Consider the following 20,593-nt stretch of genomic DNA (forward strand, 5'->3'; position numbering starts at 1 on the left):
CAAGATGCGTGATGTCTCCATCAGCACGAGTATCTCGGTTGGCTACGTACGGTGCGAAAGAAGTTCAACATATCTGCATACCACGCCTGACCGCCTTTGTCTTCTCCGCAATGTGTTTTTAAACACCGCACCAGATGCATACGCAAATACATGCACACACGCAAACATAAAGATACCCCATATAGCCATACACACACTCGCATAAACACAGGCGAAGGCAAAGATTCCCCGTATAGCCTTTATCAAACCGTCGGGACAAGTGCTGTTAGGCTCACACATACCCCAGTGCATACAACACGTACACACGCACACGAATGCTACATGAAGAAATACTTAACGGTGCTCCCTACACGAGCAAAGTATACGCGGACACACCACATATAGAATACTGCACGCGATGCATACACCGCTTAACTAACACACGCAATATAATGTATACATATATCTTACTCCACATGAACACACGCACTGCATAGGCTTCATGACACAAATACAACGTATACCCTCTATGGCCTTAACAGGCTTGTGGTACACATGCTGTTCGCGGCACGGTACACGCGGGGGTGGGTGGCCAGCACCGCGCCCGGCCGCCTTTGTCTCCCTAGTGGCGATCCCTACACACCGCACCAGCTACTGTACTCATTTGAGTGGAGGCCAGGGACGGTGCTGAGTTAATGGTCACTGACTTTGGCAGCGAGCTGGAATCGAACCCGTCTGGTCGGGATTTGCAGCGCAGTGCGCTAACCGCCGCGCCACCGCTCCCTACAATGCGCACACGCACGCAGACGCATACACAACCACACACGCCCCTGCGTACAAACACAGGGGCGCGCATGCCCGCATACGTAGGGCAAATGCCGCGCGTACTGACCACGCACAGGCGACATAGAGACATGCCACGGCTGATGCGTGCTGTGCATGGCGAGCACACACCGTGTGCCAATTGGGCGCATGTGCAACAAGAGTGGCTGGCTGATGGGAGGCTTCTGACCCTGGCACATCAACGTGGAATCTCACTCTCCACTCGTTTTCTCAGGGCCGCCAACGGAAATGAACGACGCTCGTTCCAGTACAAAAAGCCCCCCCCCCCAAAAAAACAAAACGCTGCGCGCAAAAGACAAAGATCCCCCGTATAGCCTTTGAACGGACTGATGGGACAAGTGCTGTTGGCGAGTAGCACCTATGAAGGCCGGGACGGCGCACGAGGGGTTGGGTGGCCAGCACACACGCACGCCCGGAAGCCGTTGTATCCCCCAGTTATGTTGTTTATACACACACACACAAACACGGCACTAGGTACTCATATAAGGCTGAGTCTACCTCAATACAAAGACACACACGTACGTGCATATATGCATACACACCACACACACACACGCACGTGTGTATGTAGTGAGGGGACGGTGGCGTAGTGGTCAGCGCGCTGCAGAACCCGAGTGCTATTCCCAACAACCCGTGACGATAAAAAAAACTAAAATCTGAAGCGGTTCTGGACCTCCCCTAGGTAGACTCAGCCTCAAATTGGTGCGGCGTGTGTGTGCGCGCGCGTGCATATATAAACCACATCATCAGCACGAGGGAGACAAAGGCGGCCGAGCGTCGTGGCGGTACCGGTACCGGCCACGTGCGCTGCTCGCTGACGGCGCTCGCCGCCCCGAACTCTCTGCCGAGGCTGCACGGGATCCGATCTCTTCCTCCCTTCGTGTTCGGCACGGATGGAGCCTCGGGGGGGGGGGGGGGTGGATCTCAACCGAGCCCGCTCGCCTCCCCCCCCCACCCTGAGCCACCTACGGTGAGAGGCGAGGCGACTCCCCCCAACCCACCACCACCACCACCCCCCCCGAAGCGCGATCCGTCCGCCCCGTTCCCTTCGGTTATCGAGTCCACACACGTACCCAAATTCGCAGCGCACGCTTCCTGAACCCCGCTTCAACTTTTGACCCTGAACTCCGTGACCCCCCCCCTCCCCTCCCCACCCCCCCCGGCCCCATTGTGATGGGGCGAGGCAAACGTATTAATCTGACCGTGAGCTTGGATTTTTTTTTATTTAACAACAAAAAAAAACTACGTGCCCACAATGGAAGACATCGCTTGCATTATTTTCTCTCTCTCATTTTACAGTGCGGGTGCAGGACATTCAAAGGGGCTCCCGAGACAGCCAGCATGCACGCACGCGTACACACTCATACACACAATCCTATACACTACACACACTCATACACACAATCCTATACACTACACACACTCGTATATTTTACACACACTCATACACACAATCCTATACACTACACACAATCATACACACAATCCTATACACTACACACACTCATACACACAATCCTATACACTACACACTCATACACTACACACACTCAAACACACAATCATATACACTACACATACTCATACACACAATCCTATACACTACACACTCTCATACACACAATCCTATACACTACACGCACTCATACACACAATCCTATACACTACACACACTCATACACACAATCCTATACACTACACACACTGATACACACGATCCTATACACTACACGCTCATACACACAATCCTATACACTACACACACTCATACACACAATCATATACACTACACACTCATACACACAACACACACTCATACACACAATCCTATACACTACACACTCATACACACAATCAAATACACTACACACTCCCATACACACACTCGTACACACTACACGCACTCATACACACAATCCTATACACTACACACTCATACACACTACACACACTCATACACACAATCCTATACACTACACACACTCGTATATTTTACACACACTCATACACACAATCCTATACACTACACACTCGTACACACTACACGCACTCATACACACAATCCTATACACTACACACTCATACACACTACACACACTCATACACACAATCCTATACACTACACACACTCATACACACAATCCTATACACTACACACAATCATACACACAATCCTATACACTACACACTCATACACACAATCCTATACACTACACACACTCGTATATTTTACACACACTCATACACACAATCCTATACACTACACACTCTCATACACACAATCCTATACACTACACACTCATACACACAATCAAATACACTACACACTCTCATACGCACACTCGTACACACTACACACACTCATACACACACTCGTACACACTACACACACTCATACACACACTCGAACACACTACACACACTCATACGCACACTCGAACACACACTCGTACACACTACACACACTCATACACACACTCATACACACACTCATACACACACTCATACACACACTCGAACACACTACACACACTCATACACACACTCGAACACACTACACACGCTGGTACGCACTCCACACACATTCACACACTCGTACGCACTACACACAAAATCATAAACACACACACTCGTATACACCACAAAGATATTCAAACACTCGCCACACAAACACATTCACACACTCGTATACACACTCGTACACACACACTCGTACAAAGATCCCCCGTATAGCCTTAACAGACTGTAGGGGCAAGTTCTTTCAGTGAGCAAGCACCTAATAAAAGCCGGCGCACACACAAATGACAAAGTTCCCCCGTATAGCCTGGACAGACTGTAGGGGCAAGTGCTGTTAGCGAGCACCTATGAAGTATGTGGGTGGCCAGAACCACGCCGATGTTTACACACCAGGTACTAATTTCAGGCTGAGTCGACCTAGGGGGTTCAGATAATCGCCACTGGTGTTGGCCGTGAGCGGGAATCGGGTCGCCGGGTTCATAGGAACCGCTACACTACCACTCCCCACTACACTCGTATACAAAGATAAAGATCCCCCGTATATTCTTGACAGACTGTGCTGTTAGCGTCACTGCGGCCTTCATAGGCCAGCACCACTCCCGGCCGCCTTTGTCTCCCCAGTGAGTCAGCTAGGGAAGGCCCAGGGACGATTCAGATGATCATACATTCATATGCACACTCATATACAATTTCTCAAAAACATTCACTCAGAAACAAACAATTACAAACACTCACAGACCCTGATATACACATACTCTCACATACCCACACACTCCAACTCATATGCATACTCACATACTCATACCCACACTCACATGCAAAGACATACAGACAATCTCACACACGCACGCACACATATAACTACACAACGACACCGTAGCCTTAACAGATTGTAGAGGCAAGGGCTGTTAGCGAGCACCTATAAAGGCCGGCACGGCACACGAGGGAGTGGGGGGGGCCAACACCACGCCCGGCCGCCTTTGTCTCCCCAGTGGCGATGTTTACACACCGCACCAGGTACTCATTTGAGGCTGAGTCTACCTAGGGGAGGCCCAGGGACCGGCTTAGATAATCGTCACTGGCGTTTGCCGTGAGCGGGAATAAAACTCGGGTCGCCGGGTTCGTAGCGCAGCGCGCTAACCGCTGCACTACCGCTCCCACAGCGTACACGTGCACACATACAAGCACATGACGATGTTTAGACATACGGAGTACACGTATCCATGTACAGCCCTTCATCAATCCACTGCTGGATGGAGGCCTCCCCACGCCGTGCCAGTCATAGGGGGTTGAAAGCCTACGTGTTACATTGTTTGACCATACTTCACCACGCTGGTCAGGACACATGTTTTGATACACGCATTTAAACCATGCACCCAATCATAATAACGTAAGATAATTGAACGCATCTACACGTACAGTATCGCATCCATACATACCTATATAAGCACATGAATCTACAACAGACACGCATATATTAACATTTTCCCTATAGATATATTAACCATACGAACATTGTATCCAGACACGTCCAGACATACCCTTGTGTAAATGTATGCACACATTAATACGCAGACGAAGATCACTTGCTAGCCTTTAACGGGCTGCTGGGGCAAGTGATGTAAGCGAGCAGCAGGGAACACGAGGTAGTGTCTGGCCAGCAACCACGCATGGCCGCCTTTGTCTCCCCGATGCTGATGTTGCACACACCCACCGCATCAGATACGTCCTCGCGTTTTTAGGCTGAGCCGACCTAGGTGGAGTGCCCAGGACCGGTTCAGATATACTCGTCACCGACGTTGTCCGCGGAGGGAAATTGAACTCGGTTAATAGGGGTTCATAGCGCAGCGCGCTAATCACTGCACCACCGCTCCCACACACATGAATACGCACATGCATATTCAGACACACGTACTGTACGCGCATATATTTAACCGCATGTATATCCGTAGTTATAACAGATACACGTAAATATTGACAGACACACACACACACATATATACATGCATATGTATGCACGGAAGTACATACATATATGCAAAACAAAAACTAAGATGCCCTGTATATTCTTAACAGACTGTGAGGCCAAATGTTGTTAGCGAGCACCTGGGCGACACGGCACACGGCCGCCTTTGTCTCCCTAGTGCCGACTGTTTACGCACCGCACCAGGTACTCGTTGTAAGGCTGAGTCGACCTAGGGGAGGCCCAGTACCGGTTCTGATATTCACCGCCGATATTGGCCTCGTGTGGGAATCGAACTCGGGGGTCGGCGTGTTCGCAGCGCAGTGCGCTAACCACTGCGTCACCGCTCCCCCAACACACACATTTGTTAACACCACCCATAATCGCGTCTAGGGGCTTGGCTCCAGCAGTGGATCGACAAGGTCACGTGGTATTTACTGTACACAAACAAACATCGCCGTGTGAATATACAACACGTGGATACAAGGCAAAGATCCCCCGTATAGCCTTAACAGACTCTTGGGGCCAAGTGCTGTTAGCGAGCACCTACACACGCGCACACACATATAATATACGCATGTTTTACACATTATAATAACAGACACACACGTGCCGCTTGAGACACGAAGATACGTCGAGCCAAACGCACGCGGGATGTGAGCGTACACGTTATAGCACACAAAGACATATCAAACGCAGAGATACACAAACACATTACGCGGTGTAGTTAAAAAGGAAAACATACGCACAGACAAAGATCCCCCTCGTAGCCTTGACAGACCTTTTGGGGCAAGTGCGGATAGCGAGCACCCGTAAAGGCCGACGCACGCCCTGCCGCCTTTGTCTCCCCGCTCAAGCAGATACTCGCTTCACCGATGAGCACGGTTGTGGATACGTACGGTGCGAAAGAAGTTCAACACACTCAGAGGGACACGCCCGCGCACACATTCACGTACTGTATATACATGCGACTAGGAAGGATCCTCCACTTAGCCCATACGGACTGATGGGGGTGCGTGCTGTGTTATTAGCACGCGCCTATTAAGGCGGGTGCGGGTGGTAATGGTTGAGACACATGCCCGACCACCTTTGTCTCACCAGTTCACTCACCGCAAACAGGCACCAACCATACCCGCACCGACATAGTCGTACCCTCACGCACACACACTCACACACCTCACACACCACACACACCACACACACTACACTCACACCACACTCACACACCTCACTCACACCCACACACCCACACACACCCACTCACACCACACACACCCACTCACACCACACACACAACACTCACACACACACACACCACACTCACACCCACACACCACACTCACACCCACACACACCACACTCACACACCACACACACACACCACACACACCACACACGTTCAATCACTCACTCTCACACACGCACTAATTCACACTCAACATTCATACTCTTCACATTCAACAACGCACATTGTAGCCTTAACAAACTGTAGGGGCAAGTGTTGCTAGCGAGCACCTATGAAGGCCGGCACGGCACACGAGGGGGTGGGTGGACAGCGCCACGCCCGGCCGCCTTTGTCTCCCCAGTGGCGATGTTTACAAATCGCAACGAGAAACTCATTTGAGGCCGGGTTGACATAGGGGGGAAGCCCAGGACCGGTTCAAATATTCAACACTGTTATTGATCGTAAGCGGAAATCGATATTGGGTCGCGGGGTTAGTAGAGCAGTGCGCTAACCCCTGCACCACCGCTCCCCACTTAATACACTCGCACAAATGTACTCGCACTCGGGCCCACAACACTCACAAAGACATGCACACAACACTCGCAACGACTACTCATACACACACTCTCGCGCGAACATGTGCTCACGCACACACACGCTTACTGAAAGAGAAAGATCCCCCGTAAAGCCTTAAGAGATGTTTGGGGCAAGTGCTGTTAGAGGAGACCGGCACGGTACACAAGGCGGTTTGGTGGCCGGCATCACGCCCGACCGCCTTTGTCTCCCGAGAAGCGACGTTTACACACCGCACCAGGTACTCATCTGAGGCTGAGTCGACATAGGGGAGGTCCAGGACCGGTTCACACAATCGTAACCGGTGTTGTCGGCCGCTAGATGGAATCGAACTCGGATCGCCGCGTTTGTTGAAATGTTTTTACGCAGCGCGCTAACCGCTGCACTACCGCTCCCTACTGCACACACTCCCACTCTCACACAAGCATACAGACAAAGATCCCCCCTATAGCCTCAACGTAGGAGCAAGTGCTGTTAGCGAGCACCTATGAAGGCCGGCACACACACGCGAGTAGGTGGTTGGCCAGCGTCATGCCCGACCGCCTTTGTCTCCCCAGTGGCGATGTTTGCACACCGCACCGGCTACTCATTTGAGGCTGAGTCGACCTAGGGGAGTCCTAGGACCGGTTTAGATAGTCGTCACGCACGCACACACATTTCCTCATACAAATACAAAGATCCCCCGTATAGCCTCAATACACTGTTGGGCGGAGGGGGGCAGGTGCTGTCAGCGAGCACTATAAAGGCCGGAACGGCACACGGGGGGGTGACCAGTACCACACCCGGCCGCCTTTGTCTCTCACCGTCACACACACTCAGACTCGCTATCTCGCGCGTGTGTCTGCAGATGCTCTCACTCCACACTGCCGCTGCCGCTGCTGCTGTCACTGCCTTCACAGAGGCCCCCCACCCCTCGGGGCCCGGGGCGCTGGCTACCTTCGTCGCGAGGTCGTTACGCAGGACGAGGGCGGGAGCGGGGGGGGGGATACAACCCAATGTACAAATCCCGTCGCCACACCGAACAACGATGTAATTACCTTCACCTATTTGCTGCGGGTGGCTGTTATCTACTTAGCTTCCTTGCATTACGCCGCGGGCCTCCGACAGTATATAGACACCATAGTCACGGTAGTCATCTCGTGATCGCTATGTACCCTCGTTCGACAAACGCTCGCGTCCGTAGGGGAAGCGGCACGAGGCTGGCGGGGTGAGGGGGGGGGGAAGAGACCCCGGGTATAACGGGAGCGAGCGAAGCTCCACTCGCTCTCCCTGCACTCCTCTTCCCTGCACTCTACCCCCCTCACTCACCGCACTCTCACCCCCGAAAGTTGGGAATTTCGTGCTGAGCGCCGATCACTTTCCCGGACGCGAGTCCTGCCCGCACCCCGCGCCGGAGACGCGGGGCCTCTTCTCGTCGAACCTCGCCATCACCGAGACTCCTCGAACCGCCCGAAGCCCGTGAACGTTCGCGCGCACGCAAAACACGCAAAACACGTTCACCGTGACAGCAGCAGAATTAACACATCTAGGCCCGTGACTCGTTAGACGGGTGCGAGTAAAGCGCCACCTCCATCTCCAGCACCCCCGAGCGAAACGCCCTGGTCAGCTCCGTAACGGCCCCCCCCCGTGATTCACGTCGTTCTCCGATGGTCCGAGGCGCAGGGCCCGCTCTGTACCGCGTGCGGCCGGAGACAAACAGAGACCCAACGGTGCCGTCCCGGACTGAGACGGAGTTTGGCTGACGAGGCCTCCTGCGTCGCGTTTGCCCGCAACCAACAGCCCCAGCCGAGCGCGTGAACAAGGCGCGGCGCGCGGCCGTTGTGCTCCCCCATTCCCCTACCGGCTGCGTGAAGCTGCCACACCGCGAAGCAGAGGAGCGGCGAGCCGCCCTCTCGCACTGGGGCACCGGAGCCGAGCGGCTGCAAAGAGAAAGCGGTTAACGCGACAGGGCATCTCTGTCCGCCACGCAGAGGCCGGCGCTGCAAAGGGTCGTCCTGGGCCCTCCGCAAGGAGCGGCGTCGTCTACCAGGCACCGAGTTACCCCACGTGGCAATGCGAGCGAGCGGTGTGCAGCAGCTGAAGTAGCATCAGCAGCTCTAGCAGCAGCAACAGCAGCAGCCCCGAATGCACACACGCAAAGTAGGGAGTGGGGGTGAGGACGTTGTCGCCTCTGGAGCCTACCCGGGTGTGGGCAGCAGAGACACCGCGCGCCTCGCCCCGACTCGCGGCAGCCTAAGTTTGACGACTCCCGCGTAGGGAGAGCAATTGGCTGAAGGTGTCTGTTGTTGTTGTTGCTTGTTTGTTGTTTGTTCGCGCTCGTTTTTTGTTCGAGAAGGAGCGCGGCTGCGATGGATGCGCGCGCCTCTCACTCCGCGTGGAAGCGGCACCAGCGACTACGCCATCCTGATGAGAGAACCACGCACGGCTTCGCACATGTGCAGTAGTACTATTATTATTACAATCCTGTGTGCGTGTGTCAAGACAAAGATGCCCCGTATAGCCGACGCAGACTGTTGGGGCAAGTGCTGTTAGCGAGCACCACCTATGAAGGCCGGCACGGCACACGAGGGGGTGGGTGGCCAGCAGCGCGCCCGACAGCCTTTGTCTCCCTCGTGGTGATGTTTTTACGCACCGCACCATGTACTCATTTTAGGCTGAGTCGACCTTGGAGAGGCCCAGGACCGGTTCCGATAATCGTCACTGATGTTGGCCGTGAGCGAGACTCGGAACTCGGGCCGTCGGGTTCGTAGTGCGGTGCGCTAACCACTACACTACCGCTCCCCACTGTGTCAATGCACACACACTGCCCGATAATAACCCGGCCACCCGAGTTCGATTCCTGCTCACGGCCAGCACCGGTGACGATTATCTTGAACCGGTGCAAGGCCGACTCAGCATCAAATGAGTACCTGGTGCGGTGTTGTAAACATCGCCAAGAGGAAGACAAAGGCGGTCGGGCGTGCTGCTAGCTAAGCACCCCATTCGTATGCCGTGCCGGCCTTCATAGGTGCTCGCAAACAGCACTTGCCCCGAAAGTCTGGCCAGGCTATACGGGGAATCTCTCTGTTTGTTGTCAATGCAACATGTGTGTGAGAGAGAGACTGAGATGTACGTATGAATGTTGAACTTCTTCGGCACTGTACGTAGCTAACCGTGGAAATGGGAGGTGAATAAGCACGAAACATGCGCGCCGATTCACCGAGATATGTGAAGATATGTGAATGTCATCGAATGCTGCCGCTGCTGAGTGAGAAATAAAGCCGCATTAGTTTTTGGGACGGGGGGGGGGGGCTGCCAGATTTTACGTGCGGCGCCAAAACCACGCCGCGTCGGCCGCACATGAAGTGACCGAGGGCCCCCCCCCCCTCGCAAAACCACAAAAAAGATCCCAGGCCCGACCGCGTCGCCGCTTGCACGAGCAGCATGGCTTATCGCTCAATAACAAAATACGAGTGCACAACTAATCGATGGCGCTTTGCAAACGCGGTCAAAGCACGAGATGCGCAACCACAATAAAATAAGATAAAAACCCATCTCCGTTATATAAACGAATGGAACAAAACACCCGAGCAGAGCCTCCGCTTACCGGCCACTGCCTTCCCACAGCGCACTCGCACCTGCGACCACAACGCTGTAGGCCGCACCTGGAAACAGCAACGCACCACCGCCTACCTCGATCTGTCGCGCGTGGGGTTAAACCCAGCTCCACGCTCTCTGGTCAAACCACGTCCACGTGGCCTGGTCAAGCCAAATCCACGTAGCCTGGTCAACCACACCATGTGACTTGGTCAACCCACCCCACTTGGCCTGGTCAACCCACCCCCACGTGGCCTGATCAACCCACCTCACTTGGCCTGGTCAACCCACGTGACCTGGTCAACCCACGTCCACGTGGCCTGGTCAACCCACGTGGCGTGGTCAACCCACGTCCACGTGGCGTGGTCAACCCACCACACGTGGCCTGGTCAACTCCTGTCCACGTGGCCTGGTCAACCCACCCCACGTGACCTGGTCAACCCACGTCCACGTGACCTGGTCAACTCCTGTCCACGTGGCCTGGTCAACCCACCCCACGTGACCTGGTCAACCCACGTCCACGTGACCTGGTTAACTCCTGTCCACGTGGCCTGGTCAACCCACCCCACGTGACCTGGTCAACCCACGTCCACGTGACCTGGTTAACTCCTGTCCACGTGGCCTGGTCAACCCACCCCACGTGACCTGGTCAACCCACGTCCACGTGACCTGGTCAACTCCTGTCCACGTGGCCTGGTCAACCCACCTCACTTGGCCTGGTCGACCCACGTGACCTGGTCAACCCACGTCCACGTGGCCTGGTCAACCCACGTGGCGTGGTCATCCCACGTCCACGTGGCGTGGTCAACCCACCCCACGTGGCCTGGTCAACCCACGTCCACGTGGCCTGGTCAACCCACCCCACGTGGCCTGGTCAACTCCTGTCCACGTGGCCTGGTCAACCCACCCCACGTGACCTGGTCAACTCCTGTCCACGTGGCCTGGTCAACCCACGTCCACGTGGCCTGGTCAACTCCTGTCCACGTGGCCTCGTCAACCCACCCCACGTGACCTGGTCAACTCCTGTCCACGTGGCCTGGTCAACCCACGTCCACGTGGCCTGGTCAACTCCTGTCCACGTGGCCTGGTCAACCCACCCCACGTGACCTGGTCAACTCCTGTCCACGTGGCCTGGGCGGCAGTAGAAACCACGAAAACTCGCGGCACTCGGCTTCAAATCTGAATAAACGCGAGGGAATCGATCCCGGTACAAATTTCAATTTTTGCTCGCCGCGTCCTCCGTTTTTTTTTTGAAGATCAATATTTTCTAAATCAAAGTCGTGAACACTGCGCGGCGCGGAAATTAAATAAGGGGCACAAAACAAAGCAAACAAAAAACGGTCAAAATAATATATATACCAATCGCCACGCTCCTCTTTCACGAGGCGCGGACCCGATCAAACCGGCGGTGCGCTTTTACTGCACTTCCGATCTGAACTCAATCTCCGCACGGTGACTCGGGGGAAGGTTGGGGGGGGGGGACTTTACGATCGCGATTTAATTTCAAATTCGCTGATTACGAACGAACGAACGAAGCTCGGCTCTCGGCTCGCGTCGTTCCTCCGTGCTGAGCGAGCGATGGCCAATGACAAACCAAGTCACGGCAAACGATGGGCCGGTGCCCACCCGGGTTTAATGAGTAACGAAAGCGCGACGCTTAAGCAAGCACATTTTACCCAAAAACAAATCAATTGTAACGAAATATTTCCACCCCCGGGCTCTCCCCCCTCCATGAAATAAAAAAAACAGTTGTTAGATCGGGCCCACAAAACCGGAGAGACGCGCCAGGCGAGAGGGTAGATGTTCGCGTAGCTAGAGAGAGAGAGAGCAGTTACAGCAAGTCACGTAGAGAGCGCGAGAGAGATGCAAATTAAAACAATTGCGAGTACTGTGGTGCCATGCTCTCTCTGTGATATCGCAGTCGTGAGTAAAGGGGTAGTTCCGGTGGTGGGGATGGCCTCGCAAAGTTATAGTGTGGTGCTCATTACATGCTTATCGAGTTTGTAGCTCCACGCTACTAACTCCTGGCTGCCGTGCAATGAGACGGTTCACAAAAGTGGACCTATTGATGTTTTACGTCTACGCCAAAAAAAAATTAGACAGCACGTAACCACATAGAACGAACGATGCTTATAACGAACTCTACGAGCTCGTATCACAGAGAGTCAAATGTGCTCTCTAGTTACGGTGAGTCAATTTATCTGCTGCCGTCACTGCACCGTTACCCGAAAGAACGTTCGGCCAACATGTTTCTTCCTGTTCGAAAAAAAAGCGATGAAGATGACGGAACGTTGGCAACTAAACCCAAGCAAAAAGTGATCAATTCTGGCGAAAGTAGCTGGGAAACTTTTTTTTGGAAAGGAGGGGGGGTGTAGAGGAGGGGGGGGGTTGGGAGTTTCTTCTTCTTCAAACAATTAAAAAATAATGAACGCGACGCGCATAATGCAATGAATAAAGATGGAGTGAGCCACGAGACGCGTCGAACCGCGACCGAGCAAAAAAAAGTTTTTTTTCTTTGCTTCGTCTCCGAAGTAAGGGAGGCCTCGGCGCTCACGCAAAAAAAAACCCTAAAGAAAAAATAATAAACAGCGGCGACGCGCGTGACATCTTCGCGCGATGGCTGTTTGACACCAGCGACGAGTTACGCAAAGTGCTCCGTCCCGTGTGCTCATCCCGGCTCCAGGTTTCCGCGGTTACCGAGCGTGCGTGGTCACAACCGGTGTCCCTCTACCTCGATATTCGTGTGCCCGCGATGTGCGTTACGCACACGCCGGCACATATACGCACACGTACACACGCAGAGATACGTACACCGCACCCCTCTCGGCTAATAACTCATTTTCCGACGGGTTAAACACACTGCCTGGAGGATGAGGATAATCGCGACCTTACAGCCACCGCAAGCGAGCGCATCAAGAAAACTAATTGCGACGCACATTTGTCACCCGCGGCCCGATCGTTCCAGTTGCTAAAAGTTTCGAACTTGCCACCGAGCATAAACGTGGGTACGGGAATCGCAAAAAAAAAGTTTCTCGTGGCTTGGGAGGCTTGGCGCACGGGCCGAGGCCTGCCACAGACGCTCCTGCCACGGCAACCCCAACACCACCATCACAGTAACAACCCCCCCCCCCACACACACGATACACACCGAGTGTTAGTGCAGATCGAGGAAACACAATACTTGATTAGGCCTCCCGGACTAAAAGTCACTGGGGCTCAGGCGCGGGCCATCCAACAGCCGCAGCAGCAGCAGCACCTCGGTCGGGTCGGCAGCGGCAGAAGCGGCGGCGGCGGTGACCACGGCGGCTGAGCCGCCGTGGTCGATGGGCCCCACCTGGGTCCCGAAACGCGAGGCCGAAGCAGGGCGGGCAGGCGGGCGGGCGGGCGGGCGCGCGCGGGGGGAACCCCACACTGGCACGAGCGGCAACGCACTTTAAAATTATTTCATTAGTTATGTTTTTTTTTCTCTTCTGTTAACAAAAAAAAAACTTAGCTCGCAGCGGCTGGCATGGAATTGGGGGAATATGAGGCCGCTCCCCCGTCGATTCATTTGTGTCCTGGAGGTTTTTTTGTGTGTTGTTGCTTGCTTTGTTTTTCCGCCTGCCTTCTGTTGCCGCATAAAGAGAGAAGGGGGGGGGTGTGGAGGGCAATAACGCGGAGTCCGCGGTTGCGTGTGACTGCAGAGCATGGGCCAGCGCTGGGCGAAAAAAGCTGTCAAACCGGCCACTGTCATAAAACTTTAAACGCGTCACGTGCTCCGCCTTCAGCCAGTGAGCTCAGTTGCTATATGGCCCGCAAAGAAGCAGTAAAACTCACCAGAAACAAAGTGTAAATTAATTTATAGCACCCCTCCTCCTCCTCCTCTCTCTCTCTCTTGGCTACCTGATTGCTTTTGAGGCGCACAAAAAGGCCAGCACGAACCTTGAAAGAATGACACACCAAGTTTATGCAACTCGGTGGGAGAGAGAGAGAGAGAGCGTGTGCAGTGGCCGGGACTTCTCCGTGTGCGTTACAGGGACACGCGGGACTCCTCCGTGTGCGTTACAGGGACACGCTGGTCCTCTCACTGTGATGTCGGGTGGGTGGGTGGGGGGGGGGGGCGACTCCTGTGAGTTGAGGTAAGTGCCTCCGCCAAGTCAGAATCTCGCCCGAGGGCCTCTGCGACGGCAAGATACGCGCTTTGTAGGCCTCGTGTTAAGCAGTTCATTAAGTCGCGTTATTTATATATATATGTGTGTAAAGATGTATAATGTAATACAATAAACGACGACTCTGTCGGGCCTTCCCGTGCGGAGCTTGCAGTCACAAGTTAGCTGTGCGCTGGAATATTGTTGCTCCGCCCTCCAGAGGAAAGCCACGCTCGTAGTGAGAGAGAGAGAGAGCGAGAGCACGTGCAACTACATATATACATATGAGTGGATACATATATGTCTATCTCTACTACGGCGGCGCGACGTGAATTGTAAGAGCAGAGGAGGGAAGAGTGGGAGTGGGTGGGGGGCTAAGAGAGGCCTCGGCGCGGTTTTGGTGGCCCTAGTGGGGGGGCGGGGGGGGGGGGCAGCCAGCGGTGGTGTGTCTCGGGGTACGGATTGGGGGGCGGCCCCCCCCCCCCCCCGACGGGGACTCGCGTTGTAACTCGCTCGCGTGGTCTCGGCGATCTCGACTCGAGGGGGGTCGAACTCCGGGGAGACTGTCCCGCTTAGAGGAGCTTCCTGGGCGCGGGGGATTTGTTAGCGGGTCACCGCCGTTTCCCTCGGCAGATCTTCGCCGCCGCGTATTTTTTGACCGCTCGGAGATTTTTTTGTTTGGGGGGGGGGGGGTGGGAGGCGGGGGGTGAAGGATAAACATTTGAATTAAAATAGGAAACCACAAGTGACAGATTTCGGATGCGCTTGAGCGTTACTTTGAAACAAAGAGGATAGATTGCGCTGTAAAGTTTAATGGCTCACCGGCGACACAAAGCGGTTTATGATCGCTTCCCCTAAAGCCCGCGAGCTGGCGATTCGAGTTTTATTGCGCAATCGGAAATCGGGCCCTTTTGATATGCGCGGCCTCCGACAGAGCCCCTTTCATGGCCCACCATCAAAGAGCGGGGGGGGGGGTAAGTTATTTTCCCAAAGTCCCGAAAACACGACGCTTCTCCTGCTGCTGCTGCTGCCGCTGCTGAACAGTGTCAAATATAAACTTCTAACCTATTCACACCGCCCCCCCTCCACAACTATCACCACCATCACCACCACCACCATCACCACCACCATCGCCGACTCTTCGACCACCAGGCGCGCGGCTTTATCGGTGATGGCAGCCGTTTGCTGTAATAACGACGGGACGCCTTGTAACAACAATTTTCGATAGTTCGGGAAAGTTAACGGAGCAACGTTCACGCGAGCAGCCTCGTCATGGCAACGACGAGCATTGGATATGCCGGTGCGCGCGGGCACGAGTGACGGACAACCCTAAACGCAGCGACCGCGATGGAAACGTAGGACAGGGCGAGCGGTTTGATGACTCAAGATCTGACTTTTATTTTTTTTTCCTCTTTGTTCTGATATACAGATAAATTGGCAAAATGACAGCACACCTTTGACACGAATTATTTTTTTTTTAGCCCGACGGCCAAAAAAAAGTGAGCAGATCGATTGCGAGTTCATGCGCGTTAAACAATACGATATACATCATCAGACAGCACGAGTAAGTGAGTGGGCAGGGTGCCCAGGCAGATCCTCACGGAATGTCCTACTATCTCTCTCTTCTCTTTTCAAGATAAGTCTTACAAAAATCAACCTCACAAACTACAATTGTACCGACGTAAAAGCGCGCGTGCGTGCGTGCGAGCGAGCGTGTGTGAGTGGTTCCTTGCGTTTTGTTTGCTAAGCAAAGCAACTAAGTCTAATTTAGGAACAGACAAAAACGTATTGCTCTTAATAAAATTACTTTACACTATACAAAGCGGTTGCGGGACTTCCAATTGTCTCTCGAGCAAAAGCCACAGTATAGACACAGAGAAGACGACGAAATGCGCGGCTCACAGCTACCAAGCCTGAACATGCCCCCCGGACACATTCTTTAAAAGTACGCGAAGCGAGATCATGGACACGAGTCCCCGCAACAACAACAAAAAACTACGGTTCACAATTGCACCATAATACAGCACAACACCTACACGTCACATTATTTATACAAATGTCAATGCACAGGTATCGTTAATACTGCCCGCTATTACAAAAAATCATAAAAAAAACGAAAGATAATGTAAATGACACGAGACTGGATTACGTTTGTTTTGTTTGTTTACCCTCATATTAATAATTATCAGCAATTTTTTTTTTGCTGAGGCTGTCGCTCGGCACACACACAAACAAACACACACGGGGTGGGTGGGTGGGGGGGTTCTGGAGATGTGACTTTAGCCGTGGTAGGCGCCGGCTTGGTTAGCCATGCTCAGGCTCTTGAGTTTGTTGTCCTTCTTCCACTTCATGCGCCGGTTCTGGAACCAGATCTTGATCTGGCGCTCGGTGAGGCAGAGCGCGTGCGCGATCTCGATGCGGCGCCGGCGGGTGAGGTAGCGGTTGAAGTGGAACTCCTTCTCCAGCTCCAGCGTCTGGTAGCGCGTGTAGGCGGTGCGCGAGCGCTTGCCCTCCGGTCCGCTCATGCCGTCTACGAGAAGAGGGGGGGGGAAGCGCGCATCACGGCAAACGCACGCGCAATCCGTGAGATTTATTCGACGTGAGAACGGGGACGTTTCGGCGCGTTGTTGTAAAATAAGGGAAAAAAATATCGGCGGCCGGACGAGCGTGAAACATGCCCGTCAACTGTCCCTAACGCAAACAACAAATCTACAAACCTATCGATCCGTGGCTATTTTCCTATAGCCGTCTATGTCGCTTTCATTCGCCGTGCGCGTTTCAAATTGGCCTGTCACCCCCCCCCCCCCCCGCGCGCGACGCGGTGTTTTTGCCGTCAGTGTCCCGCGGACGCCGCGCGGCCGTTCCCCCCTCGGCTCGCGATTTGAGCGCTCCCCGAGCCCTCGGAGTCGCGCGTGGTGCCGTGCGTGCGCGTGCGAGCGAGCGAGCGAGCGCCGTTACCGTGGTTGAGGTGGAGTTTCCTCATCCACGGGTAGATCTGCGGCTGCTGCTGCTGCGCCTGCGAGTTCTGAGACTGCGTCGCTTGAGACTGCTTCCCGCTTGCTTGCGACGACGGCGGCGGCGGAGGCTGCTGCTGCTGCTGCTGCGGCTGCTGCTGCTGTTGCTGCTGCTGACCGGCCTGAGCGCCGGCCGTTCCGCCCGCCTGGCCCTCTTCCTCGGCATGCATTGCCGGCGAAGAGCCCTCCTGCTCGGCGCCTTGGCTTGTCGCGTACTGCGGGCTGGCCAATCCCGCCTCCGCCTTGGCCCCGTCGCTGCTGCTGCTGCTGATAGGCCGTTGCGCTTAGTGGCGTTGGTGCCGGGCGCGCTGGGAGACGGGCAAAGAGCGGAGCAGGCGGGCGGCTCGGCAGCGTGCGACACGCCCAAGGAATGCTCCAGGCGCGAGCTGTTGGCTTGCGGGAAGCTGCGAGAGGTCTCCGGGCCGCCGCCACCGCCGCCGCCGCCGCAGTGCTCGACGGAGGAGCGTCTCAAGCTGAGATCGACCCCACTGTAACCGTACGCGTACCTGGGCGAATGCATCGCGGCCGACTCCCTGTACGAGTCGCTCACTGCGCCCGCATTCCCGTAGCCGGGCACCTGGTAGTCGGGGCCATTCTGATAGCGCGCCGCGAAAGAGTTCACAAAGTACGAGCTCATTTGTTTTGTTTGTTGTTTTTTTTTGCGTTCGGGCTTGATTTGTGGCTATCGGTGCCTCCTGAAGCCAGTTTCGCACTGCACCCCGAACGGTGTATGAATTATGGGAATATCGAGGACCATGCTGGTTGCTAGTTTGGACGGGCTCTGCCAAATATGGGTGCCGCGTCGAGTCACGTGTTCTTTGTTGCCCAGTCGTAAATCTCGCAGCGGTGACCTCTGGGGGTGAATCCACGGCGTGGCGCTACGAACCACGCGGCACAGAGGGCCCCGCGCTCGGCTCTCGTCGCGCGGGGGGGGGGGGTTGGGGAGGGGCCCGGCCACGGTTCCAGCGCCGATCTGTGGCGGCATCTACTGGCGGAGCTCGGGCACGCACGCCGGTGTCAAAGCATAAGCAGGTTGCCCCCCCACCCACCGCCACCATCACCACTCCTGCCCGCCCCGTCCGCCCGCCCGCCACCCTCCCTCGCCGTAGAGGGAAGGGACAATAACATTAAAATTATTGCGCGAGATGATAACGCGGCGGTATTGAACATTTTATGGTGGACATTAAAGTGCCGGATGCGGACAATAGATCACCCGAGCGCACAATGGCCGCGAGTGTTTTTTTTTTGCCTTCCGACAAAAAAAATAGAAAACTCCCCTCTTGATAAAGGCGCCTCGGCGTTTGCGGCGGCGCTAAACGCGCGTAATCGCCGGGCCAAACGTTACAGATGCTCGTTCGAATTTATGATGCGGGCTCAGATAAAAATAGATAAAATGCCCGCGCGTGAAGTTGTCATATTCGTTGCGTGCGCGTGCGCTCGCGCGGGCGGGCGGGCGAGCTCAAAGAGAAAGAGAGAGGGAGAGAGAAAAGGTGTGGGGGGCATAAATCTGAATGGTTCCCAAGCGTGCATTTGAGCCACTTGGAGCGGCCCATAAAGGAGCGTAGATTGAAACAAAGTGTTGTTCCAAACAAGGCGTCGGCAAGCCCTGTAATATTTTAATTGTGTCTGACGCACGGCGAGAGGAAGAAGGGGACCGACGAGGATGAGAATCCTCCCGATAAATGTCTTTCCCGCACTCGCGGAAACAATCGGTGGAAGGCGGGCGGGCGGGCGGGGGGGGTGAGACGCGGAAGGGGAGCACGGGGTGCGAGATGTCAGCCAAACGCAGGCGGCTGGCGCCTGGCGGTGGTGATGGTGTGATGGTGGTCGTGGTGGTGGTGGTCGTAGTGGTCGTGGTGGTGGCGTTAGCCCCGCGCGGACACACAGAGAACGAGCGAGCGAGCGAGAGAGACAGCGGACAGGGCGATCACACCACGAGCATCTCCCCAACAACACGCTCCGTGTTGTGTTGCCGCACTCGGCGTGAGACCGTGGCTGTTGATTTACACGAGGAATATATATTCACCGCCCCGCGCGCGCCGGGACGCCGCATATACGAGTCCCCTTAGTTGCGTTTAAATGCGCGCTCCGTACAATAAATGTAACCGCGGTATTATTATTACTAATATTTATGTGAGCGCGCCTCTCTTTATTGTGACAAGCTCACACACGCACGCACAAACACGTGTCTGTGTGTGTGTGTGTGAGCGCGTGTGTGTGTGTCTATAGGTGCGTCGCACACGTTTATGGACACGCACACACTCACTCGTATGTACACACGCACGTATACATACACACACACGTGGCGCGCGCGCGTGTATATATATTATAAGAAAAAATGTCTTGAGATACATTTTGCCGGCACCTCGCCCGTCCTTGTGTGCAAGAAAATAGCAGGCGACTCAGTCGAGTACCCAGGGACCTAGCAATGACTCACACCGCCCAGAGCTCAACCCGTGGTTGTTGTTGTTGTTGTAGTAGTGCCGATGTGGATACACGTGTAAACAACAACGGCAAAGACAAGAGATCTCTCCTAGAGCCCTTTTCACAGAATGTTGGGGCAAGTGCTGTTAGCGAGCACCTAACAACGACAAGACACGCGTTTAAACACGCGGGGCTATATTGACGCGATACTCTCACAATGTACACGTTACCACCGATGGTTCTTATTATTGTTGTAGTGATGATGATCATTATTATTATTGCGATCACAACTCGCTGAGTAAAAAGTTTAAATAAATAAAAATGATAAATTACATTCACCATCTCCAAGAAC

At 54.4% G+C, this 20,593-nt stretch overlaps 1 protein-coding gene across 1 annotated transcript; it reads right to left on the bottom strand.

The window, feature by feature from the left end:
* Positions 1 to 16,176: 16,176 nt before the first annotated feature.
* Positions 16,177 to 18,580, bottom strand: LOC144725458 (homeobox protein Hox-A5-like). Its single transcript, XM_078604635.1, is given in 3 exon segments — positions 16,177 to 17,333; positions 17,762 to 18,089; positions 18,092 to 18,580. Coding segments are annotated over 3 exon segments (942 nt in total). The 5' UTR covers positions 18,455 to 18,580; the 3' UTR covers positions 16,177 to 17,082.
* Between the last annotated feature and the right edge of the window lie 2,013 nt (positions 18,581 to 20,593).

This window comes from Lampetra planeri, chromosome 2 (assembly GCF_965212315.1).
Source record: "Lampetra planeri chromosome 2, kcLamPlan1.2.h2, whole genome shotgun sequence".
Lineage (NCBI taxonomy): Eukaryota > Metazoa > Chordata > Hyperoartia > Petromyzontiformes > Petromyzontidae > Lampetra > Lampetra planeri.